Source organism: Takifugu flavidus, chromosome 15 (assembly GCF_003711565.1).
Source record: "Takifugu flavidus isolate HTHZ2018 chromosome 15, ASM371156v2, whole genome shotgun sequence".
NCBI classification, from domain to species: Eukaryota; Metazoa; Chordata; class Actinopteri; order Tetraodontiformes; family Tetraodontidae; genus Takifugu; species Takifugu flavidus.
In genome coordinates this window covers 3,088,321-3,116,022 of record NC_079534.1, presented here as the reverse complement: position 1 = coordinate 3,116,022, position 27,702 = coordinate 3,088,321, and the positions used below count along the sequence as shown (strand labels likewise).

Sequence of the window (27,702 nt, the reverse complement as noted above, 5' to 3'; positions counted from 1 at the left end):
AGCTTTCACATGACAAGCGTCAAAAATGCTTGGGTGGCGCTGCCATTCATTCCCCATAGGTGGCACGCTGACCAGGTAAGCCGGTTTGATTTGCGAAGAAGAAGCCGGTTTGAGTGACGTCTGCGACATCATTTAATCATTCAGTTGTAAACAATTAGTGTCAAGTTCGCTCTCAAAATGGCAGGGAAAAAAAGCACAGCCAAACGAAAATATGAAGAAGAACACAGGACGTTTTTAACAGAGTGGGAGAGTTTATATTTTTTTGTTGAACGTAATGGCAAGCCATTCTGCCTTATATGTCAGGCATCATTAGCGCATTTCAAAGCTTCGAATCTTCAGCGTCACTTCAGCTCACTCCATCCTAACATCGACCAGGAATTTCCAAAAGGGACTGAACTTCGCAAGCACAAGTTGGTCACTTTGAAAAGTCATGCAGAAAAGCAGAAGCAGTTTTTCCAAAAATTTACGAAACACTCAGAGACCGTAACGCTTGCATCGTATCAAATGGCTTGGAACATCGCACGGGCTAAAAAGCCATACAACGAAGGGGACTTTATTAAAAAATGCCTCATTGACGTTGTTGAAATCTTGTCTCCTGATGACGACAAACTAAAACGTGGCATATCAGATGTCCAACTGTCCCGCCACACTGTTGAACGCAGAATATTGGACATTAACACGGCTATTGAATCACAGTTGCACTCTGACCTTCAAGCATGTGAGTATTTTAGTGTAGCAATGGATGAGAGTTGTGACATACAAGACAAGCCTCAGTTGGCAATATTTGCACGGTCTGTGTCAAACGAATGTATGATGAAAGAAGAACTCCTTGATATTGTGCCATTAAAAGACAGAACCTGTGGCATATATGTGAAAGAAGCAATGATGGCTGCATTTGCAAAAGCAAATCTGCCCATACCGAAACTAACTGCAATAGCCACGGATGGAGCGCCAGCCATGATCGGATCAGCAAGGCAAGGTACTCTCTCGCTTCTTTGAACTTTTGGATGCCGTGAAACTGTTCATGGAAGAGAAGGGCAAGGACTATCCCGAGCTCTCGGACCTCGAGTGGATTATGGATCTGGCATTTTTAGTCGACATGCTGTGTCACTTGGACAGACTGAACCTGACCCTGCAGGGTAAATTTAAAATGCTGCCTGACCTGGTTCAAAGTGTGTTTGCGTTTGTCAACAAATTGAAGCTGTTCAAGGCGCATATTCCAAAGGGAGATTTAACACATTTCCCCACTCTGCTAAAAGCGAGTGAGCAAGTCACCAGCGCCGCCCTGAAAAAGAAAAGAGACAGATATGCAACACTGGTTGAAAATCTGCACGAAAGCTTTGTGACCCGATTCGGTAATTTACAATTACAAAGACCACAGATTACGTTCCTCGTCAACCCTGAGTTGCTTTAAAGTTCAGCTACAGGTCTCCTTTCCATTGTGTGTTTAGGGTTCAGATACCTTTGTTCCCAGCTTCCAAGAGGAAGGTAAATTCATCTGCCTTGGTATGACATTGGCAAATTTAGGAGGTTGCCAAACGCAATCTTCTCCACTCTGCTCAGTTCAACTAAATTAAGCTTACACCCTTAATGCTGCAAATCATACTTTTATGATGGTGAAGAGAAAAAGAGGAAAATGAGAGACAGTAGAATACTCTAGGGGGAAAAAATGGAAATTTATGACAGGGTTAGAGGGCACTTAGGGTTATCCCTAACTCTTAAGAAATATATCTACAATCAAACTTGTGCCCTCCTCTTGCCTTATGCCAAAGTAAATTAATTTCTAATTGATTTTTTTTTAATGTTACAATCTTAACACCAGACGAACTCATCAGATTTAGTTCTAGAGCAAGAATTGGTATCCAGTCCGTATTTGTGCTTCATATATCAAATAATCAATAAAGAATACAAAACACATTTTTTTCAACATTTATTCATTGATCAATTTTAAGGGTTCACCCCACAAAACAGCCTCAGTGCTCACAATGACCTTAATGCGAACATTAATTTGGGAATATCTGAGCAACTGCTTGTGCAACTGTCTGCACCAAAGGAGCTGGCATGGAAGATGCCACCACCACCACTGTCTTCTGGTGTTTATCCCCCACCCCTATGTCAGGCTGGTTGGCCACCACCATCTTGTCAGACTGGATCTGGAAGTCCCACAGGATCTTGGCCTGCTTGTTCTCCAGCACTTTCGGAGGTGTCTCCAACCTGGACCCTGGGACCTCCAGTCTATACATACACATATTGTGACTTAAAGCCTTAGTATAGAACAATATAGGCAGGGTCTTCAGGGTTTTTGGTCCTCAGCTGCATTTGTCTGTTCTACAGCCCACGTGTCATCTTTTGCTTCAGTTGTTGAATCTTGGATCAGGTCAGATGGTTGAGTAGACGTGCCTCCAGACTTAGTTGTGTCATATTCTGTCTTGGGGTCGGCAGATTGTGTTTCTCTGTACTCGCCTTTAGTTCAGGAGGTGGACTTGTCACCATCTTTCATTTCTTTTTATGAGTCTCATTTACCTCAATGGTATTTTTCTCATCTGCTTGTCTTTTATCATTTTTTTCCCAGTGGATACAGTTGATTCGATGGCATCCTCTCCATGATTTGACGTCTGTTTTCTTGGTTCAGCTTTTTCCGTGTTGTCATCCCCTTCCTGAGGTGCAGAGTTCTAATGAAGAACTCTTGACCATTGGCCAAGTTGCCAGCTTGCTCTGCATCTTTAGGCTGATTTGTGAACCTCTTTAGCAAACCTCTTTATTTGCTCTTGTATTTGTCGTCTTATGGTCACTGTCTGATATAATTTTGTTCTTTTCAACACATCAGTGCTCGGTTTGACTTGTGTCAGACATTTTGACAACGAGGCTTTTGGCTTTTCGTTTGCAGCTGCAGAACTTGTGTATCAGATGTGTAGTTTGTGTTAGTTGTGCTGTATTACACTTTGTGCCTCAGAGTTTCCTGTATTTGTGCAGAGACTGTTATATCCATGAGACTCAGAAAACAACTGTTTTATTTTAATAATAATGCAAAAACATGCAAATCAACAACTGACAGCAGAGACGTCACACCATCATGATGCCTCAACTCAGCCTACAGGAGTAAAATACACATCTCTTTAATCATTTTCTTCAGCTGCTGGATTTCAGTGTTAGAGATTTCACATCTCAGAGACAATTCTTGGTTGCTGTTCTTCAGTTTTTTGACTTGCGTCTCAGAGTTTTGAAACATGGTATGGAAACTCTGACATTTTGCTTTCAGTTTCTGAACTTGCATCTCAGAGGTTTCACACTTCTGGACTAGTTCCTGGCTCTTTCTGTACAGTAGTTTCACTAATTCTGCAGAGTTTTCAGTAGTAATTGCCAGGTCTTTATTCAGTTTCTGAAGCTGGTGGACTTCTCTCTGTGAGATTTCATATCTCTTTGTCACTTCTTCATTCCTCTTCTCCAGATATTGCACTTGTGTCAAGGACTGATTAATAATCATCACCTGCTTTTGAAAGTTGTCATCCAGCTTTTGAATGTCTGCCTCTGCCTTCTCATATTTCTGCATCAAAGTTCTACTTTTTTCCTCCAGGTGATTATTGGCGTACTCCAGCTCACTGACTGTTGCAGCAAGTTTATTGACGATGTCTTTGAGCTCTTTATTATCGTTTAATACCTCCTGGAGTACTTTGTTATTGATTTCATTTGAAGTGACTGATGACAGGTTCTGAGCCACCAGCTGCTGGATGGTTGAATTACTGTTTTCACATTTAGTGGCCATCAGTTGATTGTCTTCAAACAGGTCATATATTCTTAATTCACAGTCCTTTATTCTCGTGACAAGTTCTTGTTTTTCACCTTCAAGCTTTGCCACTTCCATCTCAAGACTTTTGCACCGTTTGGAAAGGTTTATATTTTTATGATCCGCCTCTCGCACTTTTTTCTTCCAGTGCTGCACTCGTTTGGCAACCTCCTCTGAAAACCTCTCCTGCAAATCTTGATATTTATGTTCCCAAGATCCCTCCTGAAGAAGCTCACCTCTATTTTCAGTGTTCTGGTGGAAAATTTCGTTCTTCCCTGGCCAATGCCTGGCCTCTAGAGGAGAATGAAATTCCTCATAGTCATTGGAAATAGTGCAATTATCTTGACTGTTTTGTTTTGTCTCTGCCATATTTGTATTAAAATAAGTAACTAATTGCTCCTGTATGTGTGCCATTGACAATGTAACTTTACTAGATACATCAAAGGATATATTATCTTTGATATACACTTTTATTTCTAATACTATAATATATTGTGAAATAATCATTGTCATACCAGAGACATGATTTTGATAGGGTATACAAAGGATGTTTGGTTGTCTCAGGTTTTATATAAATGTGTGGGAAAAAAATTAGTGCACTAGAATTAAAAAGCACTTAGGGAGTGCAGACCTCCACCAACCAGACACACATATTTCCCCACATATTCTGTCTTACATCAGCAGTGTGTATGTGTGTGTGCGTGTAACCACACACACACACATAAAAGAAATCTCTTCCTCGCACTCCGGGGTGGTGCCTCCTTCCTTCAGACTCGGGTCCTCTACCAGAGGCCTGGGAGTCTGAGGCTTCTGCGCAGGATCTTAGCTGTTCCTCGGACTGCGCTCTTCTGGATAGAGATCTCTGATGTGGTTCCTGGTATCTGTTGGAGCCATCTACTCAGCTTGGGTGTTACTGCCACTAGTGTCCCAATCACTACTGGGACTACTGTTGCCTTCATGACCCACATTCTCTCTATCTCTTCCTTCAGCCCTTGGTACTTCTCCAGCTTCTCGTGTTCCTTCTTCCTGATGTTGTTATCACTTGGGATTGCTACGTCTATTACCACCACTGTCTTCCGGTGTTTATCCACCACCACTATGTCAGGCTGGTCGGTCACCACCATGTGGGATCTGGAAGTCCCACAGGATCTTGGCCTGCTTGTTCTCCAGCACTTTTGCGGGTGTCTCCCACCTGGACCCTCCAGTCCATACTTAGTGCAGATGTTCCTGTACACTATGCCAGCCACCTGGTTATGCCGCTCCATGTATGCCTTGCCTGCTAACATCTTTATATGTATATATGTGTGTGTGTGTGTGTGTGTGTGTGACACAAGTTTACAGAACATAGGTTGCCAAGGAGCTTTGATCTTTGGAAACTCAATGGTCAAAGTCCATCTGCAATCTGACACATTACCAACTTTTAATTAGCTCTTCCTTGCCCAACAATAAAAATTCCATTAAAATCCATTCATAAATTTTTTAATTATTTTTCTAACACTTGGCAACAACAGATGCCAGCTGTCACAACAAAATTGTGTTAAATTAAAAGCATACACATGCACAGACTTACCCTGGTATAATTGCTCTTGGCTCGGAATTTCGACCCTGGGAAGATTAGTTGCTTTTAGTGCATTTTAGTGCAAGCTTTTCATCAAATCCTACTCCCAAATATTCTAGCCACACTTGTATACCATTGCGCGTGCAGTCCCTATACATGTCTACTGGCCTTCCAGACAAATAAACGTGATACACATTTAGTTATTTGTCTCCACTCTTTTAATTTGTTTCTAAACACAGGACAGCATTCATCTTGTTTCTCCCCCTATGAAACATCCGATTCTAATCGGAAGAGTGATAACTGTACTTCCTAGAAAGTACATTATCCTCTCCGTTACCATTGTCTCCACTGTTTTTCCTTACTGCTCTGTGGGCTCTATGTCTATAATTAGAGGGATTCCATCCAATCTTTGGATTTAGTATTGATTATAACTGAAGGTTTCCAAGAATCTGGAATTTTTCCTTGGTCCCACACTTTCTTAAAAATTTTCAGAATTACCAAGAGGGATCTGTAGTCCATAGGCACCTTCCCACTGTAGGGCATTTAAGCTATTTTCTTCAGACCGGGGATGTTGATGCGCCTCACCATTGCAGGGACCTCCCCCTAACGGAGATTTGCAAGGCTGTTTTCTTAGTCATATTCTGTTATCATTTTATTCTTTTCAACACTAGCCTCTTCTCCACTTTTGCGTTCAGTTGCTGGACTTGTGTCTTGGACTTTTCGACTGCCATAGGAGGCTTCTGGCTTTCAGTTTCCAGCTGCAGAAGTTGTGTATTAGATGTTTCACACTTCCTGATTGGTTTTTGGCTACTTTTGCGCAGTATTTCACCTCTTGCCCCAGATGTTTTGGTATTTGTTCTCAGATCTTTAATGATTTCCTTTAGTTGCTGGATTTCAGTGTTAGAGGCTTCAAATTTTGCAGCCATCTCTTCGTTGCTGTTCTTCTGTTCCTTGACAAAAGTCTCAAAGTCTTCAATCATCATCTCAAGACTCTGACATTTTTCTTCCATCTGTCCAACTTGTGTCTGAGAGGTTTCAAACTTCTTATCTAGCTCTTGACTGATTTTGTGCAGTAATTTGAATCGTTCCACAAAGTTTTCAGTTGTCATTGCCAGCTCTTTATTTGCTTTCTTGAGCTGCTGGAGCTCTTTCTGAGACATTTCATATTTAAAAGCCATTTCATTATTGCTGTTCTTTAGTTGCTTGATTTGCACGTCAGACTGTTGAACCAGCATAACAAGATTCCGACATATTTCTTTCAGTTTTTGAACTTGTGTCTCAGAGGTATTACACTTATTCACTAGTTCCTGATTCTTTTTGTGTAATACTTTGACTGTTTCCCCAGAGTTTTCACTAGTTGTTGCCAGCTTATTATTCAACTTCTTTAGCTGGTGGACTTCTGTCTTTGAGATTTCATATCTCTTTGTCACTTCTTCATTGCTCTTCCCCAGACATCTGACTTGTGTCAAAGACCGATTAATAATCATCACCTGCTTTTTACATTTTTCCTCCAGCTGTTGAACATCTGCCTCCAACTTCTCATATTTCTGCTTTATAGCTCTATTTTTGTCCTCTAGGTGATTATTGGCATGCACCAGCTCACTGACTGTTGCAGAAAGTTTATTAATGAAATCCTGGAGCTCTTTGTTATGGTTTAATAGTTCCTGGAGTGCTCTGTCGTTGGTTTCTTTACTATTGATCAATGTCTGGTTCTGAGACACCAGCTGCTGGATTGTTGAATTACTGCCTTCACATTTACTGGCCATCAGTTGATTGCCTTCCACCACACTGTGCACACTTAAGTCACAGCCTTTTGTGGTGACTGGTTGGTTTTCAAGCTGTGTCATTTTTTCCTCAAGTCTTCGGTACTGGTTACAAAGTACTATATTTTTATGATCTAATTCTTTCACTTTTGCCTGCCAGAATTGCTCTCTGGTGGACACCTCTGAAAACCTCTCCTGCAAGTCTTTATATTGAGCTTCCCAAGATGTCTCCTGAAGTTCATGTCTCCTTTCAGTGATCTCAAAGACAGATTCTGTCTCCTCTGGCTGATTCCTGATCATCTTTGGAGCCGACTCCAATTCTTTCGGGTCGATGTCTTCACTGTTTTGATTTGTCTTTGACATGTCTGTCTTCGCTTAACTAGTTGCCTCTCAGTTTGTCTCCTGTACTTTAATACCTGTCTTTACAATACTGACACCTTTACTAGATATATTTTTAAAAAAAATAAAGCTTTGATCTGTACTTTTATCCTTACTTTTATCTCTCCTGTCCCTCTGCATTGTCAGGTTTAGCTTCAGTCACTCGCCTTCCCAAATTTCATATTAAAGATTGTCTCATACCTGTCTGGAAAAGTTCATGATGTACCAACCGAGATGGACAATTTTTTTGAATTTTGTTCCCAGCTTCCAAGAGGGAGGTAAATTCATCTGCCTTGGTATGACATTGGCGAATTGAGGAGGTTGCCAAACGCAATCTTCTCCACTCTGCTCATTTAAACTAAATTAAGCTTACACCCTTAATGCTGCAAATCATACTTTTATAATGGTGAAGAGAAAAAGAGGAAAATGAGAGACAGTAGAATACTCTAGGGGAAAAAATGGAAATGTATGACAGGGTTAGGGGGCACTTGGGGTTATCACCAGACAAACTCATCAAATTTAGTTCTAGAGCAAGAATTGGTATCCAGTCCGTATTTGTGCTTCATACTGTATATCAATAAAGAATACAAAAACACATTTTTTTCAACATTTATTCATTGATCAATTTTAAGGGCTCATCCCACAAAATAGCCTCAGTGCTCACAATGACCTTAATGCGAACATAACTTTAATTTGGGAATATTTACAGTTTTGTCTGAGCAACATGCAGACCATCTTTCATTGTACCCATCTATGATTCTTTTCTCACTCCTGTAAAATCCTAATAAGCTCAGCATGCAGTGCATCATCAACTTTCCTTCTGAAGGTAAATTCTTCCATGTCATGTAATACATTTGCAGCTGAATGGCACACCAGCAAAATTCCATCATTCTTACAGAGGGGTTTGGATAAAGATTTGTGCATTTTGATGCATGTCGATTCTGCCCCTGTTGATCTGAAATACACTGAGTTTATGTAGTGTGATATAAGTGATTTTCTTTGGTGAAATTAATAAAAATCATATCGAAAATAAATCACAATGTTATCATCCCATCAGGGCTTTTTTTTTGTTTTACCAACAGTAACGTTTTGAACATTATCTCTTATCTAACCGAGTAAATCATCCATCCAGCTGTTATTAGTGACATCACTTGGTGCTGCTGGCCCGGAAATGTCAGAAGTTAGAAAATTGTCTACGAATAAATTCCCATCACTTGCTTGAGATGCATGCAGCAATGGCTCTTCTGATGCAAAGATGTCACCAGAGAAAAGATCTGTCTGCACCAAAGGAGCTGGCATGGAAGACGCCGCTGCTCCAAGCAACTGGTTCATTGAGTTTTCAGTACCCGTATTCGGCGGCATTGACATGAATACGTCTAAGCCGTCACCAAATATGTTATCACCAAAGACAGATGAAGAGTTTGTAGACGTATCGGCTCTTTTTCCTTCAGCCGTGGCAACAGTTGGCGACTGAAAGAACAGAATATCGTTTGAAGCAAATATGTCCATATCGGCATAGTCTGGTTTTGTCTCGATGTTTGTACCAGAGGTTTGAGGCTCAATTTGACTTGAATCGGGGACGGGAAGTTGACCGTTCATGTTGAGTATCGCTTCGCCTGCAGCCTGTTGAGAGTCAAGCTGGTCACAAATAGAAGTGGCTCCAGACAAGGTCAGGGAGGAGGAGAACACATTTGCTGCAGTCATAGGAGCTCCCTCGCCAAAAAGGTCAGAGACCTCCTCATGGCTGTGATCAGGATGTTCTCCACTGAACAGATCTAGACCTTCAACACCTGATGGATTGAGCAGCTGCAGACTTGTGCCAGCTTCTAGAGGTTTGATCTCAGTGGACAAGTGATCACCTGAGGACAAACCACTGTTGACATTAAAGATATCATCATGAAAGTCCTCAGCCACAACTTCATCACTCTCTGGTGTAGGGGGATTGATTGTCTCTGATTCTTGACTCGGTGGTTGTGAAAGATCGACACCTGATGGATTGAGCAGCTGTGGACTGGAGACAGCTTCTACAGTTTTGGTCTGAGTGAACGATTGATCACCTGAGGCCAAACCGCTGTTGGCGTCAAGGATATCAGCATTAAAGATCTCAGCCACAAGTCCATCACTCTCTGGTTTAGGGGGATTGAATAACTCATCCAATTCTTGACTTGGTTGACATGAAGGACCAATCCCTGATGGATTGAGCCATTGTGGACTTGAGCCAGCTTCCACAGTTTCGACCTGCATTGACAATCGATCACCTGAGGCCAAACGACCACCGGCGTTAAGGATATCATCATTTAAGATCTCCGCCACGACTTCATCACTCTCTGGTTTAGGGGGATTGAATAACTCATCCAATTCTTGACTTGGTTGACATGAAGGACCAATCCCTGATGGATTGAGCAGCTGTGGACTGGAGACAGCTTCTACAGTTTTGGTCTGAGTGAACGATTGATCACCTGAGGCCAAACCGCTGTTGGCGTTAAGGATATCATCATTTAAGATCTCCGCCACGACTTCATCACTCTCTGGTTTAGGGGGAGTAATTTTCTCCTCTGATTTTTGACTTGGTGATCGTGAAGGATCAGTCTGGTGGTTTTGCACCCCTGGCTTTTGATCCTGTTCTACAGCCGTCGTGTCATCTTTTGTTTCAGTTGTTGAATCTTGGATCAGGTCAGATGGTTGAGCAGCTGTTCCTACAGACTTAGTTTTGTCATTTTCTGTTGTTTTAGCTCCAGCAGACTGTGTGTGTTTCTCTGTATCCACTTTGAGTTCAGAAGGTGGAAAGTCAGACTTGTCATCTTCCATCTCTTTTTCCCTAATGTCCTTGGCCTCGTCTGTATTTCTGACAATGGCCGGCTGTTTGTCATTTTTTTCTGTTGATTTAGTGGTGTCTTCAGCTTTCTCTGAGGAAGACTGAAACAGTCTTCCTAATAGGCCTGATTTGATGTCTTGTTTCCTGGCTTCCTTTGGTTCATTTTTATTCGTTTTTTCAGTCCCCCCTGATGTGAAGAGTTTTGACAAAGGATTCTTGCCGGTTGGCCAAGATCCCAGTTTTCCCTTTGTCTTTTCAGCCTGATTGGTAGAACTCTTTAGAGAATTTGTCTTTGCTTTCATCTTCTTCTGACTGTTTTCTTGGTCATTTTCTGTTTTGTTTTTATTCTTATCATCACCAGGCTCTTCTCCATTCTTGTGTTCTGCAAGATTTTCTGAGTCAGATGTGTTTACAGAGTCTTTGGGCATCACTTGTGTTCCCTCAGATAGTTCTTGCTTGTTGACAACCTTTTCAGTCGATGTCTCAAACGTTTTAATGACTTTATCCGTTGCCATCCCATCAGGCTGTGAGGACTCCAGTCTAATGTCGGACTCTAGGCTAGACTTCGGGTTCAGGTTCGTGTTAGGGTTAAGGTCTGGGTTATTTTTGCTTTCATATTCATGAATTTCAAGATACACCTCATTTTTCCTTCCTGAACTGACTTGTTCCTTCCTGGACTCACATGATGGGGGATAAGAATTACTTTTGTCACTGACATCTTTTAATTCACTGGATTTCTTGTCAGTTTGATCTGAGCCTGATTTCTGTTCCTCAGCTTTACCTCCCGCTTGAGTCGACATTTCAGTTTGAGAACCAATGAGACTTTGAGCAAACCGCACAGATTTCCTACCTCTGTGTGGATCAGTATTCAACCTGTTTGGAGCTGGATTGTAGTTTGTTTTGGGCAGGGGTGCCTCGTGTTTCTGTTGCAGTGTTCTGATTGTGCTACTAACCACATTTTCCTTAGATGACATCGGAGGGTTCAGCACTGTTTTGGCTGGATCACTTCTTCTCATTTCCTTTGAGAGAATCTTCTCAGCTCTCAGGTCAGATTGTGCCATCTTGGGTCGTTCCTGGTCCCCTCTGGTGAAGGAACTTGATAGTGTTTTGACTCTGTTTTTTATCTCTTCATTGGGAATGATGCTGAACTGATTATTGCCTGGTAAGCTCTCAGACATCCTAGTTTTCCCACATGTTTGCTGCTGGACTGACTCAAACCTAATATTCTTCTCTGGAGGCCAGTTTTTTTTTAGCTTTTGTTGAACATCAACACTGTTGGTGTTCCCTACCTCTCTTACAGACGACTTCGGAATAAAGAAAGAAGGCTCCCGTGAACGGTCAGACATGTTTAAGTAGCATTTCGTCATCATTGCACTGGACGCATCTGGCTCATCGATGCCTCTGTTTTTCTGATGCTGCTGGTCTTTTTGCAGCTTGTTTCCAAATCCATCATAATTCCCTTTTCCTTTAAAAAGTTGTTTATAGTGCAAAGTGCAGTAAAATTCTCCATAGATGGAGGAATAGTTGTGTAGGCTGTAAAGGAGCAAAATAAAACATTGGACAAAAATTCCTTGACTCACAACCACAACCTTTGTGCTTGATCAAATTCTGTGAATAATTTGAATAATCAGAACACCTTAAGAGTTTTTTTTAAAATTGGAACAAATGGTCGTATTGATTAAGATTCATTCGTATGTTTTTACTGTGAAACATGTCTCACCTGAGCTTCTTCTTACAGGTTTTACAGCAGAAACAGTTGTTGTGCAGAATAAGTTTATTTGCCAACATTTTTTCCATTGGATAGACGGGGGTCAGGCAGGCAGAGCACATTTCCCTTTCAGGTAACTGGAACTACGGCGATAAAGTATAGACATTATTTTTATTTAAAAAAAAAGCTTTTCCCAGACATTAAGAAACCAAATTTCACATGCTTTAAAAAACAATACAGTAATAGCCTATTTGAGTATGCACCTTTACCTGACTGAGCTTTATTATTGAATGAATCGGGGGAAAGAACATGTTACTTATACAGAAAAAAAGCAGTAATTGCTTTAAAACAGCCCTACTTTAGATTGGTTCTTCGAGGTAATATAAAATAATCAGGACTCTGTATATTTTAAAACTGTTATTTATTTGACAATTTACACAAGTGAACAATATCAATTCAATGTTTAGCTTTTTCATATCTTGATGCAGTATAAAATCTAGAAGACAATTCCTATTCAATTAAATACCATTCAGTGATACGACCAACAAAATCTTTCCCTCAAAACACATTGTAATATACACAAACTAAAGGAGTGTGAAATGCACTTCGACTGCTTTAGCGCTTTTCCTTCGGTTGGCTGAACGATACAAACACCATCCCTTTATCGTTGGAGGTGTTCGCCACTTCGTCTTCAAAAGGGCGACCGGATCTTTTTATTAATGGGGACGCAGTGGCAGCATATCTGGTGGGGTTTCCGTCAATGTCAAACAGAGCAGAGGATTTTGTGTCAGAATGTTTGGTGAAAACCGTGGAGGTCACAGAGGACAAGAAGACATTGCCAAAGCCATCGGTCTCCTCGTATGTTTCCCTGACGGTCTTTGTCCCGATGATCCCTTCAGGTTCCTCTGGAGCAGTTTTCACTTCCAGCACACTGATGTTTCGCTGTGCCGGGCTGTTGCAGCTGGGAGGACAGTCGTCAGCTGTTGGCTTAAACGTTGACATGGGTGGTTTTGTTTGTTCAGCGGGCCTTCTGGCAGCTGAGTGAATGGAGATGAATGAAGGGGAGGACTGAGAAGACTGTCTCACAAGTGGCTTTTTGGGCACTTCCCGCAAGTCTGAAACTTTAGCAGCGTTTACTTCCATCGTCTCTTTGGGCTGGTCTGGTTTGGCTTTGCTGGACCCAATGCTTATTTTCCTGATGTTGCTTGAAGGTTGAAGGTTTTGTTCCGATTTCAAAGATTCATCAAAGAGTCCTGACAAACCTGCGATATCCGCCTCAGATTTCAGACTGGAGACGGAGTATAAAGCCTTTTTAATTGCATCCTCAATGTCAAGAAGTTTTGCTAATGTTTGCTCCTTCAGGTTCAGGATTTCCTTGCTGGCCTTTTCCAGATCTTCAAACGCGGTCTCAACCGAGGAGATGCTTTCAAGGTCATCATCCCGTGTCTCTGCTTCCACTTTCTTTTCTTCCATTTTACTCTTCTTCACATTTCTGCTTGAAGTGACCATCCAATCGGGGACATATAATGTCCTTGATGAGGTGACACCTGTACTGCTGGTCTCTCCCTCTATTTCCTGCACTTGAGACAAGATTCCTTTGAGTTCTTCTCTTTTCCTCAAATTTTCAAAGATTTCCATGGCTGCCTTCACGTTCCCTTTCATGATTTCCTCCTTGTGAACAGAAAGCCTCTGTCGTCTTTCATCTTCAGTCTCCTTTCCTTTCTTCTGTCTCAAGATGACTTTTTCCTCAAGCTTTGGTGGATTTTCACTCTCTTGGTGCGTGCAGCATAGTTGCAGGGTGTCTTCAGAGCTCTTCTCCTTGCTGGGATGAGCACATGTTTCATTGGTCTGCTTATTCTTTTTAACATCATTTATTACTTTTACCTTCTTGGAGAGCAAAGGGGCTGGTTTTTCCTGTTTTGTCTCACTTTTGTTTCTTTCAAAGTGCTGTAGTGTCGCCCGCAAGCTTGTGTTCATCTCGTGCTGACCAGCATTTGCGTAATGTTTCATGCACGTCTTTATCTCCTCAGCTGCGTTGATTTTCTCTATTACGTTCTTCTCCATTTCCCTCTCATTGACATTGACATCCGATTTGCTTAGGGTAGATGGTGCAGTTTCTTCTATATTGATTTTTTGAGAGGTCAAAAGAGCTGACACACATTCACTTTTTCCATTTGAATATTGCACCATTTTATCATTCCAGTTTTGTTGGTGCATTTGGTGAAAGAATTCTACATTTGTTCCATCTCCAGATTGTGTTTTACCTGCAAATGGTGCTGGAAAGTGTTTGCTTTGTTTTGTGTTTGCTTGACTGGGGTGAGCAACTTCAGGGGATGAAGGCAGCAAAATGTTTGGTTGTTCTGAAACTGATTTTATCCATTGTGGCTTTGGTGCCAGGGCTGGTTTCTGCAGTTTCTCACAAGTCTTTTGGGAGAATGGTGGAGGTGGTGGTGGTGCAGTCTGGGTCTCACTGGTGGATGATTTAGCATTTCCATTTGTTACAGCATTTGATGGGGAATTCTGTGTTGTAATGGGCGGTTGTCCCTCACAGGTTACTGAAATTGAAGGAGACAGTTTTGTGTCAGATGGCGGCATAGACACCACAACACACTGCTTGTGAATAGTCTTGCTCCTTTCTGAACAAGCCCTGCCTGAATTTCTGTATATCATTGCAGCTTTATAGTCTCCTTTGGTTACATTTACACTAGACCTCTCAAGAGACTGCAGAGCCATCTGGACGTTACCCCTAACAATATCTTCTTTATCTAAGAGCTTGTGCTCTGTTGCTGCACTTTGCAGAGACCTAATAGCTGCCTTCACATCTCCTCTGATAATTTCTTCTGCCTCATCCTCTGCAGTCTGGCCATTACATTCATAATTTACAAAAGGCAGCAGTGATCCTGGTGTACAATAATTGCCTAGAACTGCACTTTGTTGACATGTCTCAAAGGAAACAGGGCTGCCCTCATCTTTCTCTGCATCACTGACCTTTGGGATAGTCTTGATTGGCTGTTGTCTTGAAGAAGGAGACAATGACGGCTGCGTCGCAGCTGAGGGGCTTTCCTCTTGAGCCATGATGTTCAAGTTGTATATTTTTCCGGGGACAATAACGTCCCGCTCCACATGCATGCTCTGCTGCTTAGCTATTTCAAGAGATCTTTTAGCTGCTTTCACATCTCCAGATATGATGACTTCCTTTTGTGTCTGGCTTTCGTTCCCCTCAGGAGCGTCTGCCGACAAATCCATGTCATAGATAGTTCCAGGTTTAATGATCTCTCGCTCCACATACATGCTCTGCTGTTTTGCACGTTCAAGCGACTCCATCATTGCCTTGATGTCCCCGGCCACTATGTCCTCTTTCTCTACCTTAAGGGGTGGCTGGACTGCGAGTTGTTGCTTTGCTGAGAGCACATCTCCAGGAATAATTTCTTCCTTTGGAACACAGTTTTCAACACTAAAAGAAGCCTCAGATGAAAAAACCTTCTTAGTGCTCTTTACATTTCCTGGCAAGACATCAGAAATGGTGCGCTCCACCTGCTCCTTCTGCTGGCAGAGACTTCTCTTTGCTTCCTTCACGTCACCATGAACTATTTCAATCTGCTCCTGGGCCAGAAGGCTGTCAACTTCATCTGCCGATGACGTATGAATACTTTTAAGATCTCCTTTCTCAATGCAAGTCTTGAACAAGTTTACGTTACCTTTCTCATTTTCATCTACTTTGCAGGACGCTACACTCTTCTGAATATTAGCAGTAGCTAACAGATTTCCGATTGTGGACTTCACATCTCCCCTTTCTCGAACATAACTCTCAGTTTTTGTTTCAGAATTACAAATGAGCGAATACACTGACATCTCAGCTTGCCCTCCGGTTGTCTCTTGCATTATGATTCCTGTTGTCATACTGTCTTGAATTAGCAAGTCATTGATCATCTGAACAATATTTTGTACTCTTTGATCGCTCTCTAAGTTAACGGTTGCCGTTGACTGGTAAACCGGCAGTTCTACCACTGTAGTGTTGATCTTGCCCTTCTCTCCTTCTCTAAGAAGACTTATTTGGGGCTTCAGGGTTGGTTTGATTAATAGTTGCAGCATTATATTAACAATGTTTCCACCAACAAGCTCATCCTTCTGGATTTGGACACCGTTGTTGCTATCAAACTGATATTTTGCCATGTTTACATTTCTGCTCTCATTCGCTTCTATTATGATGCCACTTGAGTGAATAAAACCCAGCTGGCACAGATCGTAAAGGGTGTCAGCGACGGTATGAGCAGTGATTTTATCTAAAGGAGTTGTCTCAAAGAGCCAAGTGGTGCACTTCACGTCAGCTTTTGGTATTGCTTCCTCACTACCTTGGACCAAAGTGTCCTCTGACTCCTTGATCTTATCCAGTGGCTGCGACTCAAACAGCCAAGTGCAGCGTTTTACGTCCCCCTTCTGGCTATCTTCTCTGTGGACTGTTTTAACAGGACTCTCTTCCTGAGAATCACCTTTTAGACTGTCAATGCTTTGGTTTTCAAAGAGCCACGTGGAGGTCCTGACATCGCCGTGCTGGACATCAGTGACGCTAACCATTCGTACAAACTTGCTGCACTGATTTGATTCAAATTTCTCCTTATTGACCTGCACGCTAGTGCTTCCAATGTCTTCCATAACCCTGACAGGGGGCTCATCCCGGCTGGTAAGGGAATCTAATGGTTGTGTCTCAAATTTCCATCTTGCAGATTGCACGTCTCCTTTCTTGATGTCTTCTTGGGTGACAGCTCGGATCACATAAACTTCATTCTCTGCCTTGATGGCATCAAGCGGTTTGGTTTCAAACATCCAACGAGCTTCTCTTACGTCGTGGCTCAGTACCTCCTCCTTTTTCACAGTCGTAACCTCGTGAAACTGTCCTTCTTTGTCTCTGATAGCGTACAACGGCAGGGACTCAAACATCATGGTGCTGGACTTAACATCCACGTTGCTCACAGGCTGTTCTACAGTTATCAACTTCTCGTCCAGGGGTCGGTCATGGATGCTGTCTAGTGAAGAGGTTTCAAATATAAACTTTTTGCTCTGAACGTCGCCACTCTCTATAACACAGATCTCCTGAATGTCTCCTTCATTTTTGTCCTTGTTGATTAGGTTCATAGGACAGTTCTCAAACATCCATGTAAATTTATGCACCGAGCCCTTTTCGACCCGCTCCTCTCCGTTTTGTTCATCAGATGATGGCGTCTCCATTTCAGATCCTATTTCATCCAGCGACTGAGACTCAAAAAGTTCTCTGACCCGTGACACGTCTCCAGATTGAAAGTTGACTCTACTGACAAGTCTCACGTCACGCTCAGAATTTGCATCCTTTCTTATCCTGTCCAGACTTTCTGTTTCAAAAAGGTGTTTCGCGGTTTGAAAGTCGACCTCTGATGTGACAGAACCCTCTATGGTGTTGCACAACTTCAAACTGTGCTCTTCACCATCTCTTATGGAGTCAAAGGGCTGTGATTCAAACAGCCAAGTAACTGATTTGACATCAGCACCTTTAGGGGGCTCATTATCATTTGGTTTTTCAGTTTTGTCGTGCAAAATCTTCATTGGTTTTGTCTCAAATAACCATTTCCTGGTCTTGACATCACCTTTCTCCACCTCAGAGGCATTATCGTCTCTCTGGTTGAACTTGGCCTGGATTCCAGCTATCGTCTGGGTTTCAAAAAGCCACTTTGCCATCCTCACATCACCAGTTTCCTGCTCCTGTCTGGTGATTCCTTTGATAATCTCAACACTGTCTTTTCCCTCAGTCAGCTCATCCAGTGGCCTGGTTTCAAACATCCATCTATAGTTTTGGAATTTTTCTTTAATGAATTCTTCCCGACTGACAGTTGTGACCCTGTGGAGATTTCCAGAGCAGTCCTTAATGACATATAAAGGTGTCGTCTCACACCTTATATTTGCCGCATCAACCTTTTCCATTTCTACCAATTCCTCATTAACATGAGCAAGTTTGCTGAGAGGAATTGTTTCAAAAAGGTGTTTGAATCCCTTAACGTCACCCTTCTCGATCTTGTCCTGCTGAAATGAGGTGTTCTTTTCAGTGTGGCAGCTCTCAAATATTTGTTTTTTGCCTTTCACTTCTCCCTGTTCATCTGCCGAAAGGGTTATTTTCTTCAGATGCCCAACTTCATAGTTATCTTTCAGGGTTTCCATCGGTTGAGTTTCAAACAGCCACAAAGACGTCTTCACATCTCCTCCAATAATTTCCTCCTTTTCTAAAGGCTCTTGTGTAGAGTCTCCTTTCAGTGCTGCCAATGGTTGCATTTCAAAAAGCCTCCTTTTGTTGACAACATCAGCTTCTTCAGCGCATTCGGCCATCGTGCCCTCAAACTTGTCAGCTCCCACGTCCTCTTGTATCGCGTCAAACGACTGAGTTTCAAACATCCACCTCTTTTGGTCAACTCCTCCTCTGTTTGCCTCTTCCAGAGAAATACCTCGAATGATCTTCACCCCAGATGTTTCCTCATGAATCAGATCCAGAGGTTGGGTTTCAAACAGCCAGCGTGCAGTGTTGAAGTTGCTGCCATTGATCTCCTCCCTGCAGATGGATTTAATCTCATGGATGTTTCCGCTGTTGTCCCTGATGGCACAGCGGGGTTCTGACTGAAAGACCTTTAGAGTCTTCTGGATGTCTCCTTTTTGCTCTTGAAGCTCAGACCTGAGTTTGAGAACGCTGTGGTCCTCTATGGAGCCACAGCGCCCCAGGTCGCTCAGCGGCCTGGACTCAAAAAGCTGCCGAGTCCCTCGAACATCCCCTGGCTGGATGGGTTCTTTCAGCACCGCTTCCACCATTTCACCTTCTTCTCTGTTTAAAAGGTTAAGAGCATCTAAGGGTTGAGTCTCAAACAGCCACATTGAGGTCCTCACATCCCCTCTTACAGAAGCCTGTCTCTCAGTAGACCTTTGTTGGGCATTCTCAACGTGTTCAAACTTAGATGAGGTGCCTCTGACATCTCCGCCTTTCAGCTCTTCATCATACAGCAGCTTCTTGGTTTCATGGGGTTCCCCAATATTGTCCAGATTCCAGTTCTCAAAGATCCACTTCATCGACTGCACTTCACCCTGATAGGCTGCATCTGCTGCCTGAGCACCATCTGGCTGCACCGCCTTGATTATATCGTCATCCACGGCATCGTCAAGGTGCGCCCGTAGATCTGGGTGGATGTGTTTAAAGAGCCTCTTAAGCTCACTCTTCTGCCTCTGCTGGCAGAAGGCAGTGAAGGTTTCTTTAGGTGGGGGAGGAGGGGGAGTGCTGAGCTCTGGCCCCTCGTAATCGAGGGGTCTGGGTGGTACGAGAGGAGGCGGGGGAGGAGGCAAATCCTCTTCGTCGTAAGGTGAATGTGAAACTGTGATTCTGGAGGCTTCCGCCATCTTAAATAAAAGACAGATGGGAGGAAAAAAGTCAAGATTACAGTACTAACAAATGTTACTGGTTACTATAGGAAAGACATGCAGATTCGCGAGTGATGCTACTTTACCTTTTAAGGCGGACTTGATGAGTTTCACAGCAAACCATCTTCTTTCACACCAGGGTTAACAAAACACTTCATCGCAGTTAGTGAGCAAACAGCACATTCTGGCTTCCCGTGGACTAGAACTGAGCGGGGTGAAAGAAAACTGCCACCCTGCTGATTTCCGGTTGGAAAATATATTATTGCGACTGGCAAACAGCCGTTTTGATCCCCTCATACTCAGTCAGGACTGTAATTTAAGATAAGATAATGTTTTTCTTATGATTAAATCACAGGAGAGCATTGTGTTGCGCAAGCATCACGTTGAAATCGACAGCGTGTTTTTAAGCCAAACCAGTTAAGGGTGAGTCACACACAGCACGCACGTTATGCACACAGAAACCAAAGGAATAACTTTCCAGTACCTTACGGACTTTTGGCTTTGTTTTTGGTGTCCCAATTACTTCCTGTAGAAAATACACATACATCAGTGGGGTATGGGCATTAGAGCAGGTTATTTTCAGCAGGCAGAGGTGCTTATGGGTCATGGCTCTTGACCCCCGCGTGTGAGGGAGAATGAGAAGCATTTCAGGAACTCACCGGTTGTGCTGAGCTTCCCGGGAAGTCGATAGCGGCTGCTCTTGACAGATAAAGAGCTGATCTTTCTCTCACTGACGAGGAAGTAGATATCCTCTCTCGGCTTTGTCTCGCTGGGGTGTCCCCCTTAGTCACCAGTGAACTGTATCTATAATCTGCAAAAGACAGTAATTCCAGTATTATATCTGAGAGGGAAATGAAAGGAATACCGCTAGGCCAGTGACTCTTTAATTAGAACTGTGCGTGTATTAATAGTGATCGTGGAATTAACGGTGTCACCGTTGCTGTCGAACCCGTGGAAACTATTTAATCTACCAGAAGGCCGGCAGGGTGATGTATTTCAAGTGAGGTCCAGACTGATCCTGAAATTTACGACGGTTTTGATCCCGGTAACGCAGCAGGCTTCCTGTCTGGCTGCCTCGCCGCCCCGAATTCCGACAGGCCAAAGCAAAACGAGATAAATAAAAATAACAGCAACTGCTTGATCAGCTGGAGTGGCACGCAGCGCTTGCTCATTGTTTACTGTGAGCAGTCTGTCGTGAAACTGTCGACACCTGACCAAAGGAATGTGACAGTGCAAAGGCACCTGTAGCTGATTCGCTCTGTAAAACGAAATGACAAGCATCAAATGGCAGCTGTGACCATTAGCATTCTTACTGGTTTTGTCGTTTCTATTTATTTATTTTTTTCTGACTAATTATCAGGATTTCAACAACAAATCCAGCGAGGGGTCAAAAGCACAGCGTGTCTCCATCCAGCCGTAACTAACGAACGCACCTCCTCTTTTCACACACTAAGCCCTCACAGCACAAAAGGACGGACCAGCAAGCTGGCGCCTCTCACGAGCCAGGAATTAAAGCATTTTCAGGGCTGGATGAGCAGGGAGAATGAGGCGAAGCGTACCGTGCATGTCCTGTCAAAGTACTCAACAGCTACACTGAGAGGTCAACTTCATGACCCCTGACGCATGCCTGTGTCACACCAGAACGCTGCTTAAATTCAACTGAAAATGCTAATCTTGCGAGGGGTTGTCAGTGGGGAATTTCAAGGTCCTTAAAACACTTTTGGAGCTTCAAACCACACAAATAAAAAGAATAATTCAAAAAAGAAATCTGTAAAATGACAGTAAACAGCCCCAGATGTCCTCATAGTATAGAATTAATACTATATTAATACTTTCAGCCCGGCGGCTAAAGCGTCAGTTGATATAACAATGTAGAACTTCAACTGACTTGTTGCTTTAAGCTTTATGGCTCTTTAGATTTCATTTGGTGCTATGTTCACTGACATCCCTTTGATCTGGGCTCATTGTTCACCAATGAAGAGGAGCTATTAGGGGAGCAGTCATGTGGGGGGGTTGGGGCCGCTGGCAGCTGTACAAATGGTCCAGAAATGCAGTTGGTATTTGTTCTTCACCACTACCTCCACCACCTTCTCCATCAGCTGTTGGTGGCTGTGGCCACATTCACAGACAGTAATGAAAACCATCCAAACAGGGCTGCAGACATGGAAACCGCTGGCCAGGCCCCTCCGCATGTTACACTAAGAGTCTCTTAGTCTCCTTATTCTTGACGTGGTAAATAAACTGTTGGGTTTTTTTGTTTCGTCTGATGTTAGGAACTGAAAGAAAGAGCGTTTCTGTTGCCTGACCACACATTCCAGAACTCTCAGGGGATAAATGGCTGAAAAATGATAGCCACTTAAAAGTTAATGAAGATGCCGTCAACACATTATGACCTTCACCCACAAAGAGGAGTCGTCTATAAATTAGGACAGCCAAAATGTCCCTGTTTAATCCTCTCAGCACGTCTTGGCAGAAGATTAAACACAGCCTTTTAAATCATTGAAACTGGTTTTTGACACACAATCGCATGCAAAACCATCACTGACACAGATCGGCTTCAGTATTTCAGTTACTAGCGACATATTTGCATCTATATCCACCTGCTGGATAAGATTTTACTCACATAAATACCATCCGGTGCTGTGTCTGTCCTATCTCCTCTGCTGTGGCGTGCGTTCAGGCTGCCTCTCCGTTCACTGTCACTCTCTCTACTCCTGTGGCCTCGGTGACAGCTGATTTTTATCGGAGGACGCTGCCCCAGTGGAGGATTTTGGCTATTTTGGGAGGGTGGGCTGGCGGCTGTGCTCCACGGCTGAGTCAATCACCACTGTTAGTCAGTGGGGCACCCGTCCACCTCCCATTCCCACAGATACATTGTCACTCGCTATAACAGGCGCTGGGTGGGACCTTCAGTATGTGTGTCAGTTCATCAACTGGTACACAACATATATACATATATATATATATATGTATATATGTTTGTGTGTGTGTGTGTATAGGGGATAGAGGGCCTATTTTTTTTAAATGGACTTGAGGGATTTCCAACTCATGTATAACTACTTGATTTTACAATAGTGTCATGAAACTCCGGATTAGATGTCCACTGGCATGTCTGTTTGGCTCACTCATGCTAGAAGCATCATGGTGTCAAAGAGGAAACCACGTTACGCCGGAGCCATATCGGTTTCAGGACACAGAGAGCCGTAGCTGACGGGGCCAAGGCCTGTGTCAGAGTCAGCGCTGTCATCGACAGCCCCGTTCCCAATCTTAAGCATGTGTTGCAACTGTCTTAATTTAGCTGTGATCTCCAGCCACAAAGCTCGCTGGCATACAGATACAAACCTGCTGGGATGTTCGTGGAAACACTTGGACTGTTGGAGACATTATTCACTTGTTTTTCTGTTTCTCTGTATGCGCTTGAAACCCCCCCCCCCCGGCTCGGTTGCTTTATTCCGAGAAAAGTTTGGAACAAATAAACCTTCTCAAAGATCAAGGACATAAAAAACATGTTTTCGATGTTTGAGACGAGGATGACCGGCGTGGCCCCGGAATACAACAGTGACCTCAGGCTTCTGCGGGAGCCCTGGCTCCTCTCCCACCCCTGCCTGCTCCTTCAGCTCTCTGTGACTACAGACGTGAAATATAGCACCGCCGCTCACCGTGCGAGTATCTCCCTGCTTTGTCATTGGAATATGGGGACCCATTCACAACCTTTCCTACGTCCATCTGGGTCAGCCTCTGTGGGGGAGAAAAACACATTTAGAAAATATTTTAATTGAAACACTGCTTTTTTTCCCTATTATTTGAATGTGGATGATGTTGGATGAGACAAATAGCAACAACTTTTTCGTGCTGTCTTTTAAGGAGCAAAACCTAGAAGAGAGCAATACAGCCGGCTTGATCAAGATTTGGTGCACATTCAGGTAATTGGAGATGCCAAAATTACAAATGATAAGCCCTGACTTTGTGCTAAATTAAATGGAACGTGTGAACTATTCTTTGTGTAAACTGAGGTTTTTCTTCACACTTGCAGGCTCTTGTTTGGGGATTACGTAATGACGCAAGCACCACACATGACTGGATTGTTCTTCTTTGCTCCAGGTAAGAATTTACTTATGCATGCAGGAATCATAATTAGTGTCATAAAATCTGGTCGTTGTGTTGTGGCCTCGTAAAATATGTACTAACCTGAGTGGCAGGGTTGTTGTGACCACCGCGGTCCTGCAGGGGGCGCTCTCCTCTCGCCTTCCATGCAGTAGCAGCTGTTGAGTGCAGTGGAGGGCCTCTGTTGAGGCTTGCCTGTTGGCTGGCCTTGGACTCAAACAGGGCACACAGAGCTTTGGTGCTGATGTGCTCCTTCTGAGGGAGGGAGTCCATGGAGCGGCTCCTGTACAGGCTCAAGCTCCGTCCGGATCCCGACAGGGGAACATTCTCCTTACTGCCCCCCTTCTTCACTCGAGCATCCACAAAGCTTTCTGACACCTGAAACCACCCAGTGAGCTTTTAATGCTGATTGTTGCTGCTGCTACACATAAAAGGGAAGCCTGTCGCTACCTGGAGTTTGGGCGGTTCAGCGCTGCTGACGTTGCCAAAGCCCTGGTAACTGGGTTAATGAAGAGACATGTTTTATCATCAATTAACCGTCACAGGTTTTTGAAAAAGCAGAATTGTGCCAGCACAACATTTATTCATGAACGGAAGAGAAGAAGAAACATCAAAGAATTTGTCATGATGTCGAACGTACTGTTGCACCAGCTGAAGCACTGATTTTCTGTCCCAGCGGTTGGGCTCTGGCATGACCTTTGACCTCCCCGGACAGTCAGAGACACCCCAAAGAGACTGGGTCCTCCTGAGTCCAAACCCCTCCATTTCAGTCTTTCTTTACAGCAGCTATAAATGAACAAATATTCTCTTAATCATGAACTCACTCGAACATTCTGAGTCCGTTAATTATGAACGCCATCCAACAGAGCCGGAGCATCAACGTAAATGTGATTATAATTTTAAAAAAATTGACCTTGCTTTGAGTCATGTGACCCAGTTAAAGCTTCTGAATTCAGAATCCTGAGGTTTGTGATAGTCTGCCTGAGCCCATTTTGCATTCCCTCTTTTAGCTAATTTGAGGCTAATGCTCATTTTAAAATGCAGAAAACCAAAATTCTGACAAATTTACATCTACATTTAGTCACCCTTGGAACATCTGAGTTCTGTTTGCATACTCTCATTGCATTCCAGCCCTGCATTATATACAAGCTTCTATGTCTGTTAAATAATAGAAAATGTGTCTCATACCAGTAGAGCCAAAGCAGAAGTCACCTGCACATCTCCTTCCTTGTGGCTGACTTGTGGTTTAGGAGGATCTCTCACAAGACACAGCAATTAGTGGCGGCCAAAGTCCTCAAACACCTTGTGATTCCGCCTCTGATATGAAATCTCCTATGGAGACATCACCTGATTCCTTACTGGCCAGGTTTACTTCCTGGCCAGATCTACCTTAAACCGAGAGGCGTGTCGCCATAAATGCATGTATTTCATGTGGCGTTTAGACGCCCATGGAGGTGATGACAGCAGGGGGTGCATTTAATGAGCACAGAGAAACCAGACCTGTGAGGGCTCTGGCAGCTGCCACAGTCAGATGAAATTCCTCCTGTTGCAGCTCCCAGAGCCACAGACAGTTCACCGTGGCCACAGTTATTCAGCTTTAATGGCCTTTTCTCAAATTTACTCCACGTGCTGCTTTTGTGCCAGTGGGGAACACAAATATGCTGATGCGGCATCTGCTGCAAAAGCTGCGGCGCTCATGTCCTGTTGATGATTACAGCCTGCTGGAAATCAGAGGGTGGCGATACGATTCGACCCAACTGTGCTTTCAGAAGCGATGTCACCGGTCAGATGTCGATGTAAAACTGAATGAAGACAGAAAAAGGAGAAGATAAAAGCAGAAAAGCTGAAGTTCAGATGCCAACTGGCCCTTTTTTTATTATCAGCTGATTGGACTTGATGCCAGTGCTTTGAAGCTTTAGCTTATATTATCCTAAAATGAACACTCTTTGTCTGGAAAGGTGGACTCGTTGGGAGCATTTCTGTCGACCTCCAGCGGAGGAAATGCATCAGGAAAACGTGACATTTGTGGAGGGGATTTAACAGCCAGGAGATGGCATCAGAGACACACGCTCCACAGACGGATCTGCGTGGTGAAACGGCATTTCAAATGTTGGTCGGATTGGGAAATCTTTATTTTCCCCCCTCCATTTAAACCATTTGGTGCGGCTGTATGGGACGCACATCATTTTTAGAGAGTTAATTCCTTCATAAATTTGCACATGCACACGAATACATGGCCGGTTACAGATGAACACACCCGGAGAGCTGTTGTTTTGACAGCTGTGATGTGTGTTTGGCCCCAGAGGTATAGAAAGACGGGAGGAAATCAGCGATTGAACATGAAAAGGACGGTGGGGGTGGGGGTGGGGGAGCCAGACAGCCTCACCCACTCGTCGTCACAGAACAATCGGTGCTGACCCGATCAGCTGAGAACGGAGCAGGACTCCTTCCTGCCGCCGCTGCTGTGTGCCCCTGCAGAAACCTCACATGGAGCCACATGTGAGGGCCAGCAGCAGCAGCCTTACCGGAGCTGCGAGGACACGCGAGCTCCCCCTGCAGGTCCGACAGGGAAGCACAACACACGAGAGCACAGCTCTTCCACACGCACACTCTTGAATTAGACACCAGGAGAGATGTGGGCTTCATCCTGTTTCTGCAAGTCAGACACGTTTCCTCCCCCCCTTGCCTGGCAATAGTGTCATTATTTTAACACACACGTTTGTGAGTCCTGGTCAGCTCGGTAGCTAATGTGGACAAGAACTTCATTGTTGAGGAGGGACGACAGCCCCGATCATACAGCTGCTGGTGTGTTCCAGCCTGCATCGCTCACAGAGAGCCATAGATAAGATCAGTTATGGTTCAAAAAAAAATGCTGTTGTGTAACCCAGACGGTGCTGCTGCTCATCTCATGTGGAAATGCTGGTCTTTTACTGCGGAAATATATCTGATAACGACACACAGAAAGATGGAAAGAATGACAGAATGTGTTTGTTTGTTAAGCAGAAGAGATGGAAACTCCTCCTCATGCACAAGCTGATGGTTTTATTTTGGGATTTTCTGTTGAATTCCCATTAAACCAGATGATCATTACTTTGCTCCGTATCCTCCCAGAATCTTGCATGACAGAGCCTTTATTAGGCGCCTCAACCCAAGTAAATATATTTCTTATTGTTTATATTAAAGTAACATCAGTTTCTGCTCTTTTCACCAGTAAACATGTAAAATGACTCTTTGATTCTTCCTGTTGCACCAGAATAAAATGATGGGCTGGGACATTTTGTCCTAAAATAATGGAGGCGGGTTCAGCGTCTTGCTTTACTGCTGCCGGCCACCAGATGGCTCTCAACTTGCTTTGTAACTATAACTTTCAGCTTTTTTCCCAGCACACCATCAACCTCCAGACGCTACACTCTCTCTCTGGACTCCGTGACATTTGTAGCATCACCGTCCCCCAATTATGCTGCTGGTTTTGGGAAAACAAATCGCTCCCACGAATCTTGGAGTCATCTGCCTGCACCAGGGCGCACGGCAGGGATCCATCACGAAGCGAGTGTGGCGCCCTTGAACTTCACATCTATCTATGAGTTAAATATTTGATCAGATTTTCCCGTTCTTAGGAAACACCAGCTGAGCCGCCTGTGTCCCGTAAGAACCAATATCCAAAAAATGATGTCTGAGATAAGATATGATGATGAGGAGGAGGAGGAGGACGAGGATGGTGATGATGATGAAGGCAATCATGATTCACTGCATTTCCTTTTTCCATTCTCTAAAATAGACACTGCCGTGCTATATTTGCCCCGGCGACCATGGAGATGACTATCAAAATATGACATCAGCGGTTGTGCAGCCACCTTGTGTTCATGCACCAGAGAGATAGATGGATAAATAGAGAGAGAAGAGAAAGAGTATTCTCCATTGCATTACAGTGAGGAAGTTAATTCATGCTTGAGCTGCACTTGTTTCACTGTTTGTCTGATTCCGTTGCCACGGAAGCCAGGCGGCATTTGTTCCCATTTGTCATCTTAACACGGTTACACAAACAGAGAGTCATGGCAGACGGCCCAGTACTACCAGCTACTTCCTGTCGCGACGGAGGCTTTGGAAAAAAGGGTCGTGGCAGAGACTGAAGACACGAGGATGGTCCCTGATGACTGCAGCTCTCAC

General features: G+C 43.7%; 2 protein-coding genes and 1 long non-coding RNA gene across 6 annotated transcripts; 1 reads left to right on the top strand and 2 right to left on the bottom strand.

Annotated features, from left to right (window-relative positions):
- Window positions 1–8,930: 8,930 nt before the first annotated feature.
- LOC130538973 (uncharacterized) lies at window positions 8,931–12,136 on the bottom strand. The gene is made up of 3 exons (XM_057057038.1): window positions 12,019–12,136; window positions 9,943–11,831; window positions 8,931–8,953 (listed from the first exon to the last, which is right to left on the bottom strand). Exons 1-3 carry the CDS (start codon window positions 12,126–12,128, stop codon window positions 8,931–8,933), a joined length of 2,022 nt encoding a protein of 673 aa, XP_056913018.1. The 5' UTR covers window positions 12,129–12,136.
- Window positions 12,137–12,410: 274 nt separating this feature from the next.
- Window positions 12,411–25,301, bottom strand: xirp1 (xin actin binding repeat containing 1). Of its 4 annotated transcripts, XM_057057004.1 has the most exons (9): window positions 24,724–25,301; window positions 24,176–24,321; window positions 23,986–24,034; window positions 23,620–23,913; window positions 23,091–23,169; window positions 20,091–20,242; window positions 19,916–19,957; window positions 14,995–19,410; window positions 14,365–14,561 (listed from the first exon to the last, which is right to left on the bottom strand). In XM_057057004.1, exons 2-9 carry the CDS (start codon window positions 24,298–24,300, stop codon window positions 14,559–14,561), a joined length of 5,160 nt encoding a protein of 1,719 aa, XP_056912984.1. In that variant the 5' UTR covers window positions 24,301–24,321; window positions 24,724–25,301; the 3' UTR covers window positions 14,365–14,558. The 4 variants fall into 4 exon arrangements, with proteins under 4 accessions (XP_056912981.1, XP_056912982.1, XP_056912983.1 ...); XM_057057001.1 differs by having other exon boundaries at window positions 12,411–19,410; window positions 24,724–25,295; XM_057057002.1 differs by lacking the exons at window positions 23,091–23,169; window positions 23,620–23,913; window positions 23,986–24,034; window positions 24,176–24,321; window positions 24,724–25,301 and adding an exon at window positions 22,055–22,273 and having other exon boundaries at window positions 12,411–19,410.
- LOC130538952 (uncharacterized) lies at window positions 22,606–27,344 on the top strand. The gene is made up of 3 exons (XR_008954006.1): window positions 22,606–23,354; window positions 23,465–23,532; window positions 25,494–27,344. It is a non-coding gene; the product is annotated as an uncharacterized LOC130538952 (long non-coding RNA).
- Window positions 27,345–27,702: the final 358 nt, after the last annotated feature.